Below are 16,625 nucleotides of genomic sequence, written 5' to 3' on the forward strand. Positions count from 1 at the left end.
TTTCCCCGATTTACACTGCGCATAAACACTGTATGTCAAGGCCTGACTAGCCATTGTTTTTTGTGAAGGCCAGGCATCTGCTTGTGTGGGTTTTTTTCTTACTGTTCTTTCCAGAGATGGTGTCGTGTATATGCATCAGTCCACATGCTTTTGACACTTCCTTGAAACTGAAACTTTGTCATGATCATATGAAGACTGAATTCTCTAACAAGGCCGCATGCTGTCAATGACTTTGCAGCAGACAGACTGCTGTGTGTGTGTGTGTGTGTGTGTGTGTGTGTGGACAGTCCTCACTGATGATGTTACAGCTTTCAGACTGCTGTGTGTGTGTGGACAGTCCTCACTGATGATGTTACAGCTTTCAGACTGCTGTGTGTGTGTAGACAGTCCTCACTGATGATGTTACAGCTGACAGACTGCTGTGTGTGTGTGGACAGTCCTCACTGATGATGTTACAGCTTTCAGTCTGCTGTGTGTGTGTGGACAGTCCTCACTGATGATGTTACAGCTTTCAGACTGCTGTGTGTGTGTGGACAGTCCTCACTGATGATGTTACAGCTTTCAGACTGCTGTGTGTGTGTGGACAGTCCTCACTGATGATGTTACAGCTTTCAGACTGCTGTGTGTGTGTGGACAGTCCTCACTGATGATGTTACAGCTTTCAGACTGCTGTGTGTGTGTGGACAGTCCTCACTGATGATGTTACAGCTTTCAGACTGCTGTGTGTGTGTGGACAGTCCTCACTGATGATGTTACAGCTGACAGACTGCTGTGTGTGTGTGGACAGTCCTCACTGATGATGTTACAGCTTTCAGACTGCTGTGTGTGTGGACAGTCCTCACTGATGATGTTACAGCTTTCAGACTGCTGTGTGTGTGGACAGTCCTCACTGATGATGTTACAGCTTTCAGACTGCTGTGTGTGTGGACAGTCCTCACTGATGATGTTACAGCTGACAGACTGCTGTGTGTGTGTGTGGACAGTCCTCACTGATGATGTTACAGCTGACAGACTGCTGTGTGTGTGGACAGTCCTCACTGATGATGTTACAGCTTTCAGACTGCTGTGTGTGTGGACAGTCCTCACTGATGATGTTACAGCTGACAGACTGCTGTGTGTGTGTGTGGACAGTCCTCACTGATGATGTTACAGCTTTCAGACTGCTGTGTGTGTGTGTGGACAGTCCTCACTGATGATGTTACAGCTTTCAGACTGCTGTGTGTGTGGACAGTCCTCACTGATGATGTTACAGCTTTCAGACTGCTGTGTGTGTGTAGACAGTCCTCACTGATGATGTTACAGCTTTCAGACTGCTGTGTGTGTGTGGACAGTCCTCACTGATGATGTTACAGCTTTCAGACTGCTGTGTGTGTGTGTGGACAGTCCTCACTGATGATGTTACAGCTTTCAGACTGCTGTGTGTGTGTGGACAGTCCTCACTGATGATGTTACAGCTTTCAGACTGCTATGTGTGTGTGAACAGTCCTCACTGATGATGTTACAGCTGACAGACTGCTGTGTGTGTGGACAGTCCTCACTGATGATGTTACAGCTTTCAGACTGCTGTGTGTGTGTGTGGACAGTCCTCACTGATGATGTTACAGCTGACAGACTGCTGTGTGTGTGTGGACAGTCCTCACTGATGATGTTACAGCTGACAGACTGCTGTGTGTGTGTGTGGACAGTCCTCACTGATGATGTTACAGCTTTCAGACTGCTGTGTGTGTGTGTGGACAGTCCTCACTGATGATGTTACAGCTGACAGACTGCTGTGTGTGTGTGTGGACAGTCCTCACTGATGATGTTACAGCTGACAGACTGCTGTGTGTGTGTGTGTGTGTGGACAGTCCTCACTGATGATGTTACAGCTTTCAGACTGCTGTGTGTGTGTGTGTGTGGACAGTCCTCACTGATGATGTTACAGCTGACAGACTGCTGTGTGTGTGTGGACAGTCCTCACTGATAATGTTACAGCTGACAGACTGCTGTGTGTGTGTGTGGACAGTCCTCACTGATGATGTTACAGCTGACAGACTGCTGTGTGTGTGTGTGTGTGTGTGGACAGGTGCTGAATGTGTTCAGCATGTCTCTGCTGGAGAACGACTTGTATGTCATCAACCACCAGAACCACAGCATCGTCAAGATTCATCGCTACGACCAGCAGCAGGCGGCCTCCCTCATGACCAGCACGGTGGGCAGTCCCAATGTCGTCAGGGTCATCCACCAAGTCAGACAGCCCCCCTGTGAGTGGAGTTTCATATGGGTTTGGTTCTTAGCAGCACTTGGAATTTTTTTTTTCTTTTCAATTTACAGAACAGAATGTAACATTTATGTGAATGCATTCATGCATTTGTTCATGCACCAGTTCGTGCATTCTTTTATATATAAATTTGTGCTTATCATTTCACACATATACACACACACATGCACATGTGTACCCACAGGCAAGCACCCCCTCATACACACCCACATCCACACCCACACCTACACACAGGCTTGCATGCACGCACGCACGCACGCACGCACACACACACAAACATACACACACACACACACACACACACACACACACATCACTTTACACAGCATTACATAACATGACATAACATTTGCATTACATTACAAAGATCCCCTTCTTAATGCACTCATTGAATTGTTGCAGATTCAAAAAGCAGTCTTGGATAGCACTACTATTAGTAACAACTGAAGATTACTGAAATGTCAGCTGGGTAGAACAAAGGGGGCCGTGGAAAAGCTTAAATGTCATTAGCATTACAAAGTAAACAGAGCGTTTGTGATAACTCATACATCCATTGAACAATGCCTGGTTTGGGTGTCCAGTAGGTAGCCAGGCAGATGAAACAATAAAGGTAAACAAAAGAACAACAACCCAAAATCAGAACTGGATGTTGTCAATATCGCATGGGTATCCATTTTTATTTGAAAGAATACATGTCTAGATTTATCAGTGCATTAAATTCCAAAGTCTGTTATTTTGAATGTAAAATGATCTGAGGCTCCTGGGTTCGAATCACGGTGACGGCGCCTGGTGGGTAAAGGGTGGAGATTTTTACGATCTCCCAGGTCAACATATGTGCAGACCTGCTAGTGCCTGAACCCCCTTCGTGTGTATATGCAAGCAGAAGATCAAATGCGCACGTTAAAGATCCTGTAATCCCTGTCAGCGTGCGGTGGGTTATGGAAACAAGAACATACCCAGCATGCACACCCCTGAAAACGGAGTATGGCTGCCTACATGGCGGGGTAAAAACGGTCATACACGTAAAAGCCCACTTGTGTGCATACGAGTGAACGCAGAAGAAGAAGAAGAAGAAGAATGTAAATATTTCTGGAAGAGGTTAATGAACAATGCACATTTTTCTTTGCAGCACTTTTGTTTTTTAGAAGTGTCATTGCTCTTTGAAGTTCTACTTTCAGTACTTTTCTTCTTTTGGAGTACATTTGTTCTTTAAAAGTGTGTTCTTTGAAGTATTTCCATTCTTTTAAGCATGTTTGTTCTTCGAAGTGCTGTTTGTTCTTTGACACACTTTCTTTGAAGTACTTTTGTTGTTTTAGGAATGTTTGTTCTTTGAAGTACTTTTGGTCTGCAAAGTGCATTTCTTCTTTGAAGTAATACTTTTGCTCTTGATGTTGACGCTGATGTTTGATTGATAATTTCCTGGCAAATGGGTGTGGCATCAACATCATTTTGTCTAGATTATTATTTGAACTGTATTTTGAAGACTTCTTTTGTAAGCATACGTGACCAGTCAGAAGAACACAAGAAGAATATTTTTACTTTCTTGTCACAACAGATTTCTAGGTGTGAGGTTGAATCTGTTACCCCTACGCACTCTGCCACCCTTTGGGGCAGAAAGCAGTACAAAGCTGAAACAACGCTTTTTCTTATCCTGTAGAATAGACAACAGAACACAAACAAACAAACGAAAAACCAGAATGGGCAACCACATTTTAAAAGTTAAGTAGAAGAAAAGGAAAACCAACAACAACAGCTGAAAAAGAAGCTGATCATGAAATTGAAAGGATGAGCTGAACATTTTGGGAAGGATTTATTGGAAAAAGAGAAAAAAAGAGATGTTATTTTGACTTGTTTTTTGTGTGTGTTTTTTTTCAGTGCCTGGTGACATCTGTGAGGAGAAAGGTTGCAGTCACTTCTGTATCCCTGTGCCCGGCGATGGCACAGCTGTGGCCAAGTGTGTGTGTGAAATGGGATTCGAACTGAAAAATGGGACCAAATGTCAGCGTAAGTATGTCATTTGTGTGGGTGTTGGTAGGGGATGGTGTTGAGTGAGTGTGTGCGTTGTGGGTGTTGGGGGTGGGGAGGGTTGGGGAGGGGAGTGGGCATGGTTGTGTAGGTGGGTGGGAATGAGAGAGAGAGAGTGTGTGTGTATGTGTGTTTGTGCATGTGTGTGTGTATGAGCATGGGTGTGTGTCAGTTTTTGAGTGTGGTGGTGAGTTTGTCAGTGTATTTATATATGTGTGTGTGTTTGGGGGAGAAGATGGATTTGATTATTTGAATTTATGGGCTGGAAACTGTTGAATAATTATAAGTGCATTTAAAGAAGTTGATGAGATTAAAAAAAGAAAAAAAGAAAAGGAAAATGAACGTTTCCATTGTTCAAAACCATGCATGTGTAAATATATATTTTTTTCTCAAATATGGCTATTGTAATGTGACACAGCATGTCACATCATTGTCATAACAACACCCCTACCCCACCCCATGACCCCCCCTCCCCAAGTCTGTCCCCAGACATAACCACCCTCCCTTCCCACTTTAATTGGCTGGCTGCAGCTAAGTGCTGTTTGCTGCCTGCCTCTTTATCATCGCCATCAGGGGCCCATTGTTGCTATTGAGAATGGGCAATGTTTGCAACAGAATATCAGAAACAAATGCAATGGAAAGCAATAGAGTTGAAAAAACAAAAGTACCAAATGCAGTGATTGTGTCAGTGATTGTGTTAGTTCTGTATGAAATGATTGCCGTTCAAGAAGTAATAATAAAAATAAAATATAAAATTCAAAAAGTGAAAAAAAAAGAAAAAAAAGAATTCAAGTCCAGTACTGACTGGTCTCTAATTCCATTGAATTGATTAGAATGAAATTAAAGGTCAAGATGTATTTCAGTGTCACTGTTGTATTTATAAAGATTTCTGTCACCAAGCTGTATTATATTTCTGACTGAGCAATCTCCTCAGGAAGCCACTCACTCATCTCTGACCAACGCTCAAGCATTTAATCATGCAATAAAGATTTGTTTCATTCAAGAAGAAAAAAATATTTAGTTCGTGCTGATCATTATGAACATTCTCAGTTCTTTTGAATGAGCCCTCGTGTCTGAGTGATATTAAGAAATAGGACTTGAATTTGGAAGAATTTTTTCTGCTGCAACTCAAAGAGGTGAATGCTAGTTTTTACATGAAATCAGTTTGTTAAAATTTTGTTTACACATTCTTTTTCGAGCTTAGCATACTGCATTTAACGTTTCTGTGTTGTCTTGTGGGATTGACGTAGCTAACAACTGAGCTCTTTTCTTTTGTAGACTAACTTATTTACATAATTCTTTTTTGTCATGAAGGTGTTGGAAATACAGGAATAGAAGCAATCTCCTTCCTTCTTTATGCCATTGTACTGATTTTTAGGCTTCCGTCCTGTCTTCTTCGATTGTCACAGCTGTCAGCTGAACATTTTCTTCTTTTTTTTTTAGCACCAACATGTTGTGGTACAGGAATAGAGGCAAAACTTTTGCCTTTTGGATGCTAAGATACTGCTATTTAGTCTTCTGTCAGCAGAGCATTTCCGTTTAGAAAAGATTTTGGCGTCATTTTATATACCACCAAGGAGTGTGTGTTTGTGATACAGGAATAGAAGAAAGCTCCTATCTCCTGTACGCCAACGCCCAGCAAGGAATGATCCGCAGCGTGGCCATCAACATGACAGCAGTGAAGGGGGACGTGCAGCCACCCATCGTCAACCTGGTGCGGCCAGTGGCCGTGGCTGTGGACCCCCGCAACAACCACGTCTACTACTCTGACGTCAACACCCGCCAGATAGGCCGCTACGACCCTGAGACTCAGGAGACCACCGTTCTCCACCCTGGGGGTAGGCGCTGAATGAATTTGGAATTCATTAGTTATTTTTGCTATGATGAGGGAAATGGAATAAGCAAAAAAAGATAAAAAATTATGGCCAGCCTTCAGGGCAAAGAAAATACATTGTGCATATGCGTGAACATATTGTTCATATCTTTCTTTTTCTTTTTTTTTTTTTTTTAATGTGTGTGTTTATGTCTGTTCTTATTGGATTCATGTGATCCTTGATGTGTGTTTGAGCAGACCCAAAAAAGTTGTGTTGTGTTGCATTGCGATGCATTGTATTGTATTGTGCTGTGTTGCATTGTATTGCATTGTATTGTATTGTATTGTATTGTATTGTATGTGGTACAACTCCAATACTGTGAAATGAGTATGAAGTCCAGGGGAGATGTGATGAAGGACAGTTTTAAAAACAACATGGTTTGATATATTTTCAGGAGCAGGTGCCCCGACGTGCGAGGGTCTGGCTGTGGACTGGCTGGGCAACAACCTGTACTGGACAGACAACGCCTTCAACTGTATCTTTGTGGCCAGCCTGGCCAACCTCAGCCTGGTGAAGGAGGTCATCTGTGACAACCTCACTCACCCCAAGTCCATCGCTCTCGATCCGAAGAACGGGTAAGCTTGGGTGTGAGCAGTGATTCTGTTGGTGTGTAATGGCTTGCAAGGTTGAAGTCGTGTGTGCATGAAACACTGAATGCATGAAATACAACTTGATCTGACTACTGGAACTGATATACACATAATCTGGCACACATCTTGAGCAGACTAGCGATACACAGAGCATAACACACATCTTGAATTCAGCAGTGAAACAGACTAATATACACATAATCTAATACATATGTTGAGCAGACCAGCCGAACTGATATACACATAACATAACACACATCTTGAATAGATCAGTGAAATGACATGATATATACATAATCTTATACACATCTTGAGCAGACCAGTGGAACTGATATACACACATAATGTAACACACATCTTGAATAGAACAGTGAAGCAGCCTAATATACACATAATCTAACACATCTTGAACAGATCAACATAACTGAACTGATATACACATAACCTGACACACATCTTGAACAGACCATTGGAACAAACTGATACACACATAACCTGACACACATTTTGAACAGACCATTGGAACAAACTGATATACACATAACCTGACACACATCTTGAACAGACTGGTGAAACTGATCTACACATAACCCTACAACACACATCTTGAACAGACCAGCGGAACAAACTGATTTACACATAACCTGACACATCTTGAACAGATCAGTGTAACAAACTGATATAAATGTAATCTCACACATCTTAAACAGACCAGTGAAACAAATTGATATACACATAACCTGACACACATCTTGAACAGACCAGCGGAACAAACTGATATACACATAACAACCCTACAACACACATCTCCCATCCTTTCCCCAGCCGGATGTACTGGACCGACTGGGTGATGCAGCCCTCGGCCTTCAAGGCCAAGATAGAGACGGCCCTGATGGACGGGTCAGAACGCCGGGTGCTGAACAACGTGGAGGTGCAGTGGCCCAACAGCCTCTGTCTGGACCTGGACGGGGGCCGCCTTTACTGGACTGAGGCCTACTACGACCGCATCTTGAGCATGACGCTGAACGGCAGTGACGTTCAGGTGAGAGGGAGTGAGGGAGAGAGGAGAGAGGGAAAGGAGAGGAGAGAGAGAGAGAGATATGGACTGAGGCCTACTATGACCGCATCTTGAGCATGACGCTGAACGGCAGTGACGTTCAGGTGAGAGTGAGTGAGGGAGAGATGGGGTAGGGAAAGGAGAGGGGAGAGAGAGAGTCGGAGAGAGGCCTACTCTAACTGTATCTTGAGCATGACGCTGAACGGCAGTGACGTTCAGGTGAGAGGGAGTGAGGGAGAGATGGGGTAGGGAAAGGAGAGGGGAGAGAGAGAGTCGGAGAGAGGCCTACTCTATCTGTATCTTGAGCATGACGCTGAACGGCAGTGACGTTCAGGTGAGAGGGAGTGAGGGAGAGATGGGGTAGGGAAAGGAGGGGGGAGAGAGAGAGTCGGAGAGAGGCCTACTCTAACTGTATCTTGAGCATGACGCTGAACGGCAGTGACGTTCAGGTGAGAGGGAGTGAGGGAGAGATGGGGTAGGGAAAGGAGAGTGGAGAGAGAGAGTCGGAGAGAGGCCTACTCTAACTGTATCTTGAGCATGACGCTGAACGGCAGTGACGTTCAGGTGAGAGGGAGTGAGGGAGTAAGGGAAGGAGGAAGGAAGAGGAGAGAGAGAGATTTGGACAAAGGCCTACTGTAACTGTATCTTGAGCATGACGCTGAACGGCAGTGATGTTCAGGTGAGAGGGAGTGAGGGAGAGAGGAGGGAGGGAAAGGAGAGGAGAGAGAGAGATTTGGACAGAGACCTACTATGACTGCATGTTGAGCATGATGCTGAATGGCAGTGATGTTCAGGTGAGAAGGAGTGAGGGAGAGAGGAGGGAGGGAAAGGAGAGGAGAGAGAGAGATTTTGACAGAGACCTACTATGACTGCATGTTGAGCATGACGCTGAACGGCAGTGACGTTCAGGTGAGAGGGAGTGAGGGAGAGATGGGGTAGGGAAAGGAGGGGGGAGAGAGAGAGTCGGAGAGAGGCCTACTCTAACTGTATCTTGAGCATGACACTGAACGGCAGTGATGTTCAGGTGAGAGGGAGTGAGGGAGAGATGGGGTAGGGAAAGGAGGGGGGAGAGAGAGAGTCGGAGAGAGGCCAACTCTAACTGTATCTTGAGCATGATGCTGAACGGCAGTGATGTTCAGGTGAGAAGGGAGTGAGGGAGTAAGGGAAGGAGGAAGGAAGAGGAGAGAGAGAGATTTGGACAAAGGCCTACTGTAACTGTATCTTGAGCATGACGCTGAACGGCAGTGATGTTCAGGTGAGAGGGAGTGAGGGAGAGAGGAGAGAGGGAAAGGAGAGGAGAGAGAGAGATTTGGACAGAGACCTACTATGACTGCATCTTGAGCATGACACTGAACGGCAGTGATGTTCAGGTGAGGAGTGAGGGAGAGAGGAGAGAGGGAAAGGAGAGAGAGATTCGGTCAGAGGCATGCTCTAACTGTATCTTGAGCATGACACTGAACGGCAGTGATGTTCAGGTGAGAAGGAGTGAGGGAGAGAGGAGGGAGGGAAAGGAGAGGAGAGAGAGAGATTTTGACAGAGACCTACTATGACTGCATGTTGAGCATGATGCTGAATGGCAGTGATGTTCAGGTGAGAAGGAGTGAGGGAGAGAGGAGGGAGGGAAAGGAGAGGAGAGAGAGAGATTTTGACAGAGACCTACTATGACTGCATGTTGAGCATGACGCTGAATGGCAGTGACGTTCAGGTGAGAGGGAGTGAGGGAGAGAAGGGGGAGGGAAAGGAGAGAGAGATTCGGACAGAGGCATGCTCTAACTGTATCTTGAGCATGACACTGAACGGCAGTGATGTTCAGGTGAGGAGTGAGGGAGAGAGGAGGGAGGGAAAGGAGAGAGAGATTCGGACAGAGGCCAACTGTAACTGAATCTTGAGCATGACGCTGAATGGCAGTGATGTTCAGGTGAGAGGGAGAGAGGGGGGAGGGAGAGGAGAGGAGAGAGAAAGAGATATGGACAGAGGCCTACTATGACCATATTTTGAGCATGATGCTGAACAGCAGTGATGCTCAGGTGAAAGGGAGTGAGGGAAAGAGGAGGGAGGGAAAGAAGAAGGGAGAGGAGAGAGAGATGGACAGAGGTATGTTATCTTGAGCATCATGCTGAATTTCAGTGATGTTCAGGTGAGAGAGAGAGAGAGAGAGAGATAGGGAGGAAGTGAGGGGAGAAGGGGGAGGAAGAGAGGGGAGAGAGGTGTACAGAGGCCTGCTATGGTGGCATCAAGAACATGACCCTGAACGGCAATGACACTCAGGTGAGAGGGGGGAGAGATAAGAGGGAGACAGAATGTGGGAGAGAGTGAGGAGGTAGGGAGGAGGGTGGGAGGGAAGGAAAGAGACTGAGGACATGAGGAGTTGTGAAGTATGTGTGTCCTATGTGGGTTTGGATGTGTCCCAGGGAGGATAGCTGAAAGAGAGGGCAGGAGTGGGGAGGTCACATACCATTTTTACTGTGTACAAAACATTTACAAAACATTTACCATTTTTACTGTGTACAAAACATGTGTTGAGTCGTTAATTGTTGATTGTTTATCAGACGGTGGTGAAGTGGGGAGGTCACATACCATTTTTACTGTGTACAAAACATGTGGTCAGTTGTCGATCGTTGATTGTTTATCAGTTGTCGCTTGTTGATTGTTTACCAGACGGTGGTGAACCGGACCCACCTGGACCACCCGTACGGGGTGGTGTTCCACCAGGGCGTGCTGTACTGGACGGAGGCCATCAAGGGTCAGGTGCGTAGCTGGGACTTCGACAAGGAGCAGGTGACCGTGCTCCGTAACGACAGCAAGCCCCTCTTCGACATGGTGGTGGTCACCCCCCCGCCGGCGTCTCTTGTCAGTGGTCAGTAGTGGTGGTGGTTTCTTTTTTTGGGGGGGGAATGGGATGGTGTGTGTATGTGTTATTTTGTGTATGTGTGTGTGTATGTGTATTTGTATGTCGTCTGTATGTGTTTGTGTGTGTGTTTAGTTTCTTTAACTTCAGATGTAGTGTAATACCACATGACAGATAGAACTGGGCAAGTGAAATGGCACGCCATGTGAGTTATTAACCTAGAAAGAATGTAATCATGTCAGTCATTGGAAATGAACTTCATTTTATTGTGGAATGTCCAGAGCATGCTGAAATGTGTGGACAGTATGTGTCCAGAAAGTGTGTTTTCAGCTTCTGCAATTTACTAAATGGTAGTAAAATGCACAGTTAAAATTGTGCGGGTTTTATGAAGTTGAAAATCAAATTGTTTGAATTTGTCAAAAAATTTTTCTTTTGCTATTAGCATATGTTCATGAGTTGGGCATCTTGTTAAATGTTGTTGTAATCCTCCATGCCTCAGTATAAGTTTAATGTTTATTAAACCTGAAACTTGTGTAGTTGAACATCTTTATTATTATTCAGTGTGGAGATTTTTTCTGATCTCCCAGGTCAACATATGTGCAGACCTGTTTGTGCCTGAACCTCTTCCGTGTGTATATGCAAGCAGAAGATCAAATACGCACATTAAAGATCATGTAATCCATGTCAGGGTTTGGTTGGTTATGGAAACAAGAACATACCCAGCATGCACACACCCCCAAAAACGGAGTACAGCTGCGTACATGGTGGGGTAAAAATGGTCATACATGTAAAATCCTACTTGTGTACAGAAGAGTAACTGTGGGAGTTGCAGCCCATGAACGAAGAAGAAGAAGATTATTCAGTGTATGTGCGTGTTTGTGTGCATTTGTAATATCGTCCATGAAAATTTTAATTCAAAATGGTACATTGAATAATCAATATCTGTTCTTGTTTTTTTTAATTTTTTTTACAACAAGCCATCTGAGAAAAAAGGAAAGTAGTGCAGGCATGTGTGTGTGTGTGTGTGTGTGTGTGTATGTGTATGTGTGTGTGTGTGTGTGTGTATGTGCGTGTGTGTGTGTGTGTGTGTGTGTGTGTGTGTGTGTAACACACATGACCATCAGAGCGAAGTGGAGAAGGGACAGAAGGCAGATGAAAGGAACAGATTAAACAATGTCTGAACATTTTCCTTGACAGACGACCATGCATGCTTCAGTCCCATCAACCGCTGCTCAGACCTGTGTTTCCCACTGGGCAATGGAATGGCCAAGTGTGGCTGTGCCATGAATCGCACGATGGGCGGTGACCAACACACCTGTACAGGTCAGTCAGTCTGTGTGTGTCTCTATGTGTGTGTGTGTGTGTGTGTGTGCGTGCATCCCTGTGTCTTCTTCTGTAGTAGCCTGTGTTTGTTTGGCATGTCATGGGTATGCATTGTTGTGTGGTGTATTTGAGACAAACTTTCCTTGGCAAATTCCTGTTTTCTTTGTTAAAATTGGTATGCTTACAAAAGAATGAAGTATATTTTAGTGGATGTGAAAAGGGGATGAGGAAGGAGAAGGCAGCAAGAACATTGACAACAACAACAAGAACAACAACAGCAGCAGCAGCACACACACACTCTCACCTTCCTCCCCCCTCCCTCCCCCATACACACAACACATACTAAAAAAAACATCCACCCCCACATCCCAACACCCACACTTGACTTGCACACCAACATCCACCCACCCACACTCACACTTATCACATCCTTCCCTCCCCACTTCCCCCAAATGTACAGCTACTCTTTTCCACACCTATGTATACTTTAAACCTGCACATACCTTTTCAGCCTGTGTGTGTGTTGGTCAGTTGGTATGATCTTTGAGTGTATGTTTTGCTGAATATAGTACAATTCTTTGAGATTCACTGTTGAAATGCATGATGATGATGATGATGATGATGATGATGATGATGATGATGATGATGATGATGATGATGATGATGATGGTGGTGGTGATGATGATGATGATGATGATGATGATGATGATGATGATGATGATGATGATGGTGGTGGTGGTGGTTTTGTTCTTGTTGTTCTTGTTCTTGTTGTCCTTGTTCTTGCTTCTTCTTTATCTTCCTCGATCTTGTTGTCTCCGACCGTAGTGGCACCACACTGATGACCTGGCAACCAGTTTTCTCCGTTTCTCCCAGTTCCTCATCAGTCTCAGACCGGTCCATTCCAGGCTATTGCCCTCCCATCTCTTCTTCTTCTTGTTCTTATTGTTGTCATTACCCTCAGCATCATTATTATTATGATTGTGAAGTGCTGGTTGACTTTCAGGTGTGGTGGAGGCCTTGCAGTGCCCCGACAGTCACTTCACCTGTCAGAGCGACGGCATGTGCATCCCCAAGACTCAGACCTGTGATGGCCACCCCAACTGTGCTGATGCCTCGGATGAAGCCAGCTGTGGTGGGTGCTTCTTGTCTGCTCTTTTTTTTAAAGTTTTGTTTGTTTGTCTACTTTGGTCTTTAAACTGAGATCCTGTGTGCAACATGCCCTTAGTGAATGTAAGAGAACCCAAGGCAACAAAAGCGTTGTCCATGGCAAAAGTGTATCGAGAAAAAACCCACACTTTGATGGTAAATGAAGTACATGTGCTGGCAGGTAAAAATGGTTTAAAAGATTGAAAAAAAAACCCCACGTATTGTTGGTTTGTGATGATGTGGTTCTCCTGGTGAGAGAAGCTTGAATTTCACTCAGAGATCTGTCTTGACCAAAAATCAGTACAACACATAACGCAACCCAGTTTCAGTTTCAGTAGCTCAAGGAGTCGTCACTGCGTTCGGACAAACCATATACGCTACACCACATCTGCCAAGCAGATGCCTGACCAGCAGCGTAACCCAACGCGCTTAGTCAGGCCTTGAAAAAAAAACCACAAAAGAAAAACACAACAACAACGGAGGAATAAATAATAGATAAGCTTACATAAATAAATAAATAAATAAATGAATAATAATTATAATATAGAAAAAGGTAGTAGTAATAATAATAGTAATACTAATAAAATGATAATAATAAAAAAAAAAGAAAAAAAAAAGACGCAACCCAACGTAACCCAACCCAACCCAATCCAACACAGTACACTACAATACAGTGCAACACTGTACAATCCAATACAATACAACGCACTACCTTGTCTGGTTTTGCTCTGTTGCTATGTAAACCTCTGTGGACATGGATTGTTTTTGAACCAGCGGTGTGTATGTATTAGTGTGTGTGTGTGTGTGTGTGTGTGTGTGTGACTGTTGGTTTGGCATTTCTTTCTTTTTCTGTGTTCACCTACCATTTGGATTGTCAGTTGTACGTAATTTGTCTTGTAATTTTGTTTGTTGAATTCATTGTTACATTTGTTTGTCAAAATCCAATGTTAAGTTTGTTGTACCGGTGACCTGGTGTTTTCACACTATCCCTTCATCATGTGCTTTGGCCTATGATGAATGAAATGTTCACATTTGCATTTTACCATTTGGGATGATGTTTGCTACAGCGGACTTCACGTGTGCGGAGGGCATGCACCAGTGTGAGGGATCCAAGCAGTGCATTTTCCTACAGTTTGTCTGTGACGGGGAGAAGGACTGTCACGACGGCGGAAGTGATGAGAACGAGGAAGGCTGCAAAAGTGAGTGTGTTAAAACTGGAGGTTAGCAGTGGTTATAACTTTTTTTTTCTGTTTAAGTTTTAGTTGCTGTGTAGCTGTGGGAAAACTGGAGGTTAACAACCAGACTGGATGTTAACAACTGGTTATAACTTTCTCTGTTGAAAGGTTAAGTTGCTTTCTGGCTGTGGGGAGGCAGGAGGTTAACAACATGGTTATAGCTTTCGCTTTTAACCCATTCAACCCTGGGGAGTTCACAGCCTCGGTTGGCTCCCACGCCATATTGATGCGGAAAAACCCCCACAGAAAATGTACTGTTTTTCCTCCAAATGATGTGTGGACACATCTGGAAATACAGTAGCGCTAAGTGCATGCTGCACACAGGACCTCGGTTTATCGTCTCATCCGAATGACTAACGTCCAGACCACCACTCAAGGTCTAGTGGAGGGGGAGAAAATATCGGCGGCTGAGCCATGATTTGAACCAGCGCGCTCAGATTCTCTGACTTCCTAGGTGGACCCATTACCTCTAGGCCATCACTCCACTACAGACAGTCTGGTGGGTTGCCTTGTAGTGATGTTGAGTGGTATGTTGTTTTGCAGTGATGTTGAGTGGTATGTTGTTTTGCAGTGATGTTGTCTGGTGGGTTGCCTTGCAGTGGTGTTGTCTGGTGGGTTGCCTTGCTGTGATGTTTTTTTGTGGGTTGCCCTTACAGTGATATTGAGTGGTATGTTGCCTTGCAGTGATGTTGTCTGGTGGGTTGTCTTGCAGTGGTGTTGAGTGGTATGTTGCCTTGCAGTGATGTTGTCTGGTGGGTTGCCTTGCAGTGATGTTGTCTTGTGGGATGTCTTGCAGTGATGTGTCTGGTGGGTTGTCTTGCAGTGACGTTGTCTGGTGGGTTGCCTTACACTGTTGTTGTATGGTAGGTTGTCTTGCAGTGCTATTATCTAGTGGGTTGTCTTGCATTGTGTTGCCTTGCAGTGATGTTGTCTGGTGGGTTGCCTTGTAGTGATGTTGAGTGGTATGTTGTCTTGCAGTGATGTTGTCTGCTGGGTTGCCTTGCAAAGATGTTGTCTGGTGGGTTGCCTTGGAGTGATGATATCTTGTGGGTTGTCTTGCAGTCATGTTGTCTGCTGGGTTGCCTTGCAGTGATGCTGTCTGGTGGGTTGCCTTGTAGTGATGCTGTCTGGTGGGTTGTCTTGTAGTGATGCTGTCTGGTGGGTTGTCTTGCAGTGATGTTGTCTGGTGGGTTGTCTTGCAGTGATGTTGTTGTCTGGTGGGTTGTCTTGCAGTGATGTTGTCTGGTGGGTTGCCTTGCAGTGATATTGTCTGGTGGGTTGTCTTGTAGTGATGTTGTCTGGTGGGTTGTCTTGCAGTGATGCTGTCTGGTGGGTTGTCTTGCAGTGATATTGTCTGTCTGGTGGGTTGTCTTGTAGTGATGCTGTCTGGTGGGTTGTCTTGTAGTGATGCTGTCTGGTGGGTTGTCTTGTAGTGATGCTGTCTGGTGGGTTGTCTTGCAGTGATGTTGTCTGTCTGGTGGGTTGTCTTGCAGTGATGTTGTCTGGTGGGTTGCCTTGCAGTGATGTCTGGGGGGTGTGCCTTCAGTGGGTTGCCTTGCAGTGATGTCTGGGTGGTGTGCCTTCAGTGGGTTGCCTTGCAGTGATGTCTGGGGGGTGTGCCTTCAGTGGGTTGCCTTGCAGTGATGTTGTCTGGTGGGTTGCCTTGCAGTGATGTCTGGGCGGTGTGCCTGGCAGTGATGTTGTCTGGTGGGTTGTCTTGCAGTGATGTTGTCTGGTGGGTTGTCTTGCAGTGATGTTGTATGGTGGGTTGCCTTGCAGTGATGTCTGGGGGGTGTGCCTGGCAGTGATGTTGTCTGGTGGGTTGCATTGCAGATCACAAGTGCCCTGCCAACCACACCAAGTGTGCCAACTCCAAACGCTGTATCCCCAACCTGTGGCTCTGTGACGGGGAGAGCGACTGTCCGGACTCCACTGATGAGGGGTCTGCAGCAGGCTGTGGTGAGTGGAGATGTGCTTGTCTGGCGTTTCAGCACCTGTGTCATTGGTGGTTCTGTGTTTATTCTGTCCAGACTTGCCTGGACTTTCATTTTTGTTTTTGTTTCTTTTGCAGAACATAAAGAATTTTCATAGGTATGTACATGAAAAGAGACAAAATATTTGAATTATGATGAAAAAATTGAAAGAAAAGAAAACGGGAAGAAAACTGAAAACAGCATAATGCCATAAATGAAATAATAATCTGTAGTAATTCTTCTTGTGAGGATCGTGTGGTTGCATCTCGGCAGCCACTGTATGACCTGTGTGAG

The 16,625-nt window shown here is 44.9% G+C and overlaps 1 protein-coding gene across 1 annotated transcript in view; it reads left to right on the forward strand.

Moving 5' to 3' along the window:
• LOC143283299 (prolow-density lipoprotein receptor-related protein 1-like) overlaps nt 1–16,625 on the forward strand; it is a 264,347-nt gene that overhangs the window by 153,138 nt on the left and 94,584 nt on the right. The window contains exons 12-21 of the mRNA XM_076589486.1: nt 2,066–2,243; nt 4,136–4,264; nt 5,884–6,123; nt 6,554–6,734; nt 7,575–7,791; nt 10,465–10,663; nt 11,852–11,977; nt 12,981–13,109; nt 14,191–14,322; nt 16,192–16,317. Coding sequence (XP_076445601.1) covers nt 2,066–2,243; nt 4,136–4,264; nt 5,884–6,123; nt 6,554–6,734; nt 7,575–7,791; nt 10,465–10,663; nt 11,852–11,977; nt 12,981–13,109; nt 14,191–14,322; nt 16,192–16,317 — 1,657 coding nt within the window. The remainder of the gene's footprint in view (nt 1–2,065; nt 2,244–4,135; nt 4,265–5,883; nt 6,124–6,553; nt 6,735–7,574; nt 7,792–10,464; nt 10,664–11,851; nt 11,978–12,980; nt 13,110–14,190; nt 14,323–16,191; nt 16,318–16,625) is intronic.

The sequence above is a fragment of the Babylonia areolata genome, chromosome 1 (genome assembly GCF_041734735.1).
Source record: "Babylonia areolata isolate BAREFJ2019XMU chromosome 1, ASM4173473v1, whole genome shotgun sequence".
Lineage (NCBI taxonomy): Eukaryota > Metazoa > Mollusca > Gastropoda > Neogastropoda > Buccinidae > Babylonia > Babylonia areolata.